The sequence below is a fragment of the Octodon degus genome, unplaced genomic scaffold (assembly GCF_000260255.1).
Source record: "Octodon degus isolate 3935 unplaced genomic scaffold, OctDeg1.0 scaffold00208, whole genome shotgun sequence".
Lineage (NCBI taxonomy): Eukaryota > Metazoa > Chordata > Mammalia > Rodentia > Octodontidae > Octodon > Octodon degus.
The window spans coordinates 2,151,278-2,156,288 of NW_004524784.1; the positions used below are offsets into that span (position 1 = coordinate 2,151,278).

Here is a 5,011-nt window from a genome sequence, read left to right on the forward strand (position 1 = left end):
TATTTTAGCCTCAATTCTAATAGAGGGGAGATTATAGATCTGATATATTATTTTCACATTCAAACCAAAATACATTAGGATTAAAATGAATTATTGCCAACTACCCATTTTGCTGTTTGCTAAGCAGATAATCTGTGCCAGTCATTGTGAAAAAGTCTTTATTTTAAGAAAAAAATTTAGTTAACAAAAATTTTCTTAACAAGTTTCACTTAGCAAAATATACCCAAAAGGAAATCACATTACAAAGAAAGCTTTAAGTCAAGGCCTCACCAATTCCTACAGCATTAGTATTGTGTCTCAATTCTCAAAACTAACTCTTTTTTAAGAAGGTTAAACTTAACCTAAGATTTATTTAAATGAAAATATAAACTAGAATGAACAAACATAAGAAATGTTCCTCTTTGAATTAGGGATCTAGCACCTTTTGAGTTGTCCAAAAAGTACATCTCCCCAGGGTGTTCACGGGTCGACACCAAGGATCCACATTTCCTTAACATACTTAAAACTACTTAACTCAGGAAACACCACTCCAAGTATACTACCAAATGTTAATTGAGAAAAGTGAAAGGAAGAAAATAGTTTTAGTTTATTCAATATCACATGCTAGAAGGAAATTTTGCATAAGAAAACACTGAAGAGGTAATTTTTTAATCCAAGGAGATTTCACAAACTCATGGTGCAAAATGGGTCCCAGAGCTTCCTCTAGTCATAAACTGCTCTTCGCTGTGTGTCGGCTGCCTGTGACAATTTAATTGAAGACTCCAACCTCCCTAAGCGACTAGTCATCCCCCCTCCCTAAACTACTAGTCATCCCCCCACCATGCTGTTCTGACCACTATAGCCAGCCCCGTAGCAGCCGCTCACTGACTGGCTCTCTAGGCCGCTGTGGGTGGCCTGGGCGGCCGACACACCCATACCCTGCATCACCTGGCTGCTGTAAGCCCTGATGCTTGCCCCTGTCTGTGGTAGAACTGAGGAAGAGTTCTATGTAGCGATGCTGCATGTTGGCCCTGTCCTTAGACATGGCCGCCACGGCTTCCTCATGGGTGATGAACTCCACATCAGCCTCGCCTGTCACTCTGCCATCGGGTCCAATTTCGATATGCACTCTCACAGGGTTGAATGGTGAAAAGAAGTTGTAGATGTCATTCTCAGTGGCTTTGTAGGGCAGCCCCCGCATGTGAACACAGTGGCTGGTGGTGCTCTGCACTGTGAACTCCCCATCTCCGTATCTGTGGTCATACATGCTGGAGAGACAGTAGCTGAGGTCTCTCCCAAACAGGCCGGTGGTGGAGCCATACCCATCGCTGAGGCCGCTGTGCTCCTCGTAATGCCCGTAGTCTGCACTATAGGCCCCAGAGCGCATCCTCTCCAAGCCTGCCTGCTTCACGATGCCAATGTATCTCCGTGCAGTGCCAGGCTTGCCGTAGGGCCCTGGCAGCTGCACAGACAGGAACTTCAGAGGTGGATCTGAGTAAGACTTCACCTCCTCCTGGCTGCTCTTGAACACCTCAATGTACCTGTGCGCGATCCTCTCCTTGTGTTTCCCAAGCGCCTTTTCAGCGAGCTCCTGTGAGGCAAACTGCACAAAAGCTTCACCTGTGATCTTGCCCTCGGGGTCCACAGGCAGTGTGATCCCGTTTGGCACGACCTCCAGCCCTGAGAAGAACTGCACGATCTCTTCCTTTGTGCACCCAAACGGGAGTCCCCGGAGCCGCACAAAGCCACTGGCGGTGTCGGCGCTGTTGGGGCCGCTGTGCTTCAACACCCAATCCATCTCGGTTCTGTGGGACTTGAACACCTCGATGTACCGATGCCCCATACTTTCCCTGTCTTTTTTCAGGGCCATTTTGACATCATCTTCGGATTCAAGTTCAACAAAAGCCTCACCACTCCGCCTGCCTTCTCTAGTGTAAATGAAATGGACACCTGCGACCCCATCACGAATCGTGCAGTAGGAGAGAAAGTTCTGCACGTCCTCAATTGAGCAGGACCAGGGCAGCCCACGGAGCTTGACCACATAGCCTTCGCCTCCCTCAGGGCCCAGCATCCAGAGCACTTGGCTGGGCGGTTGCTAGACAAGCTTGGGCGCAGCTGTGTGGCTGGGCATGGAAGGGCGGTAGGGGGGCACACGGCGGGCACTCGGGTCGGTCGTCCGCGGTCCTGACCGGCGCACTGCCTCCGCGCGGACGCAACGACTCCCGAGGCGGACGACTGGCGCGAGAGCTTTTGGCGGGAAACGCGCGGCGGCGAGGAGAGCCAGCGCGGCCGAGCTGAACAGGGAGACGAGCGCAAACGCCGCGCAGGAGGGAGTGTACATATGATATACTACACATATGTACTATTAAGATACTCTTTTCAAAGTTCACTGATATGAATTTAAGGTACAATCAGTCTGCCTGGTTGTTTTTCTAGTTCAACTGACCCAGCAGGGAAAAACAGACAAAAAATTTACATTAATCATACCCTGAGGCTTTGCTGAACAGTGAAGTTAGAAATAGATGAGGTTAGAGTTCAGGCAAAAGTGATTACAATAACAAACAATGAAGTTTAAATGGATTAAACAAAGAAGAGTGAATATGAGGGTGATGAAGGACAGGAAAGATGATAGGATTGATGGATGGCACATCTTACCAGGGACAGAGAAATTGGAATTTGGATGCTAGTGAAATGGAATTGGTGATACATGGACAGCAAAACATTTAAGCTAAGATTATAGAGACGTTTCAGTTCTGGGTAATGGAAAGGAGGGAAGGGGATAGAAAGGAAGGAGGAAGGAAAAGACAGAAAAAAAAGGAAGGAAGAAAGGAAGGAAGGGAGTGAGAGTGGGAGGGAGGGAGGGAGAGAGGGGGGAAGTACAGGAGGGAAGAAGAAAAGAAAGAAAGAAAGAAAGAAAGAAAGAAAGAAAGAAAGAAAGAAAGAAGGAAGAAGGAGGGAGGGGGAAAAAAGATGGAAGGACTAGCCCAGGTGCACTGCAGTGTGCAGATGTGGTAGGACCTTAGCTATCTTCTGAATGCTACTATATTTTGGGGAAATCAGGAACAAAGTCAAGAGCTAAGAGTGAGCAGGGTGGAGAAGTCCTAGAGTTTTATAAAGCCAAGAAAATGCAATATATTTTAAATTTGATGGTCTGATGACATAGCACAGTCAGGGGATTTTTTTAAAAAGCCCAAACACATGGTCATAAACTAGAAAAGAGATAGGCCTAAGTCTCGGTCAAAGGGTTTCACAAAAGTGAGACAGAGCAGGGAGGTAAAAGTTACTCTAGAAGAAGAGACTGAGGATATAAGGGTGTTGCAGACAACTGGGGGACCAGAGGACTGGAGGGCAATGCAAGTTGTGGAGGTGCAGGTGATGTGAAAGGAAAATTAACTACGGTGATGAGATCCATGCTGCCTGTGGAGACTAGAAGGAAGGATGGAAGGCATCATGACGGTGATCTTGATCTCAGGGCAGATAGTATCATTAATATCTTTGGAACATAATGGATTCTGATTAAATATATCTTCAATAAACAAAGATACACAAAGGCAAAGAACTACAGGATTGTTTAGTCCAGTGATTTTCAAACATCTCTGGACTTTCTCTTGTTTGTATGTCAGATTTTCTTGGAAACAGACTTCTGGAAGGACAGCATGTGCCTCTGGTTTATCAGGGAGGTACAGGGGACCAACACCTGTAGGGGGGGTGAGGGCAGCAGGACTGGACAAAGGAAGAGTGGAATCTGGAGTCAGTTGTGCCCCTGGTCTCTTCAGGCTGTCTGGGAGCTCTTAGCTGGGCTGGTCTTCAGGGCTCTGTGTTAAGTTGGGGCACTGGGTCCCTGTCATGGATGGAAGCACCCCCTGTCAGGGGACTGTGAGCCATCAGCAGGCAACATTGGTGAGTGGGGAAATGTGCACCCCAGTGTAACGTGGGCCAGGCCTGGGCAGCACACTACAGGATTCACTTCTCTTCTCACCTTGGGTGTGTGGGGACTACACAGAGAAGTTCACAGGAAAGCACACTGTTCTGACTGAAAGCAGGACTCAGAATGCTTTTCCTCACTTTCTTCCACTACAGCAGCTTCTAAGAGTGCACATCCATCTGGGATGTAGAAATGGCCCTCAGAAGTGACTTGCCTTAATCCTTGAGAATCTTCTCTCTCAGACCCCAGGGAAGCCCCTTTGAGGAAGTTACTTCCTGCTTCCAGCCTGAGCCCAGCCTCATTGTCTTCCATTTGCCCCCTCAGCTATGGAAAGCTCCATCTCTTCCTCCACCAACATGATCCTCTTCCCTGGAGGGAGCCACCCCACCTCAGGGAACCGCTGCAGTACCTGCTGTAACCTCTACGGAATATTCTATGAGAGGAGTAAAATGACCTGAAAATCATGATCAAGGCTTCTTTCATCTTAAGAGATGCCTCCCTGTGGAGACAATGCAGAACTTTTTCTCAGGAAAATCTCCACAGCCTACTTGGCTTCCTCTTTGAAGAACAATATAATTATCGAAAAGAGCAGAAAACACCATGCACATTAAAATCACAGGCTCTTCGGCCCTATCCAAACCTTGGTGCTGAATTGAACAGCATTCACATGCCCCTTAACTCACCTTCCAATATGAGATTTTTCAAGTTGGAAACGTTTTCGAATAGGGCATATTCACTGACCCTTTTTGCTTTCACTTAACCGCTTTCCTTCTCTGCCTCATGTTAATTTCCCTGTTCATTCAATTTCCTTCTTATCTGTTTGTTTTTCTCCTAAAACACTCCTCCACTGAGCTGCTTTGATACCTCTCTTTAAATAGCGAATAGCACACTTGAGTCAGTGCTCTGGTATTTTTCAAAAGAAATGCCACTGGCCTTTCAGAATGGTCCAAGCGTCTATCACTGCCTCTATCATTCACAGCTCTTTAGACAGAATGAGGTCAAATTTTGTATCTTCAAGTTTCTCTTTTCTTCTTCCCTGGCCATTTATCCTTGCCTCTCTCCACCTTCCCCTCTCACCTGCCAACCACCACACATGCCCAAATGGTG

General features: G+C 47.0%; 1 protein-coding gene across 1 annotated transcript; it reads right to left on the minus strand.

The window, feature by feature from the left end:
- Window positions 1–807: 807 nt before the first annotated feature.
- On the minus strand, window positions 808–2,248 carry LOC101584628 (heterogeneous nuclear ribonucleoprotein F-like). Its single transcript, XM_012517725.2, is given in 2 exon segments — window positions 808–960; window positions 962–2,248. Coding segments are annotated over 2 exon segments (1,242 nt in total). The 5' UTR covers window positions 2,051–2,248.
- Window positions 2,249–5,011: the final 2,763 nt, after the last annotated feature.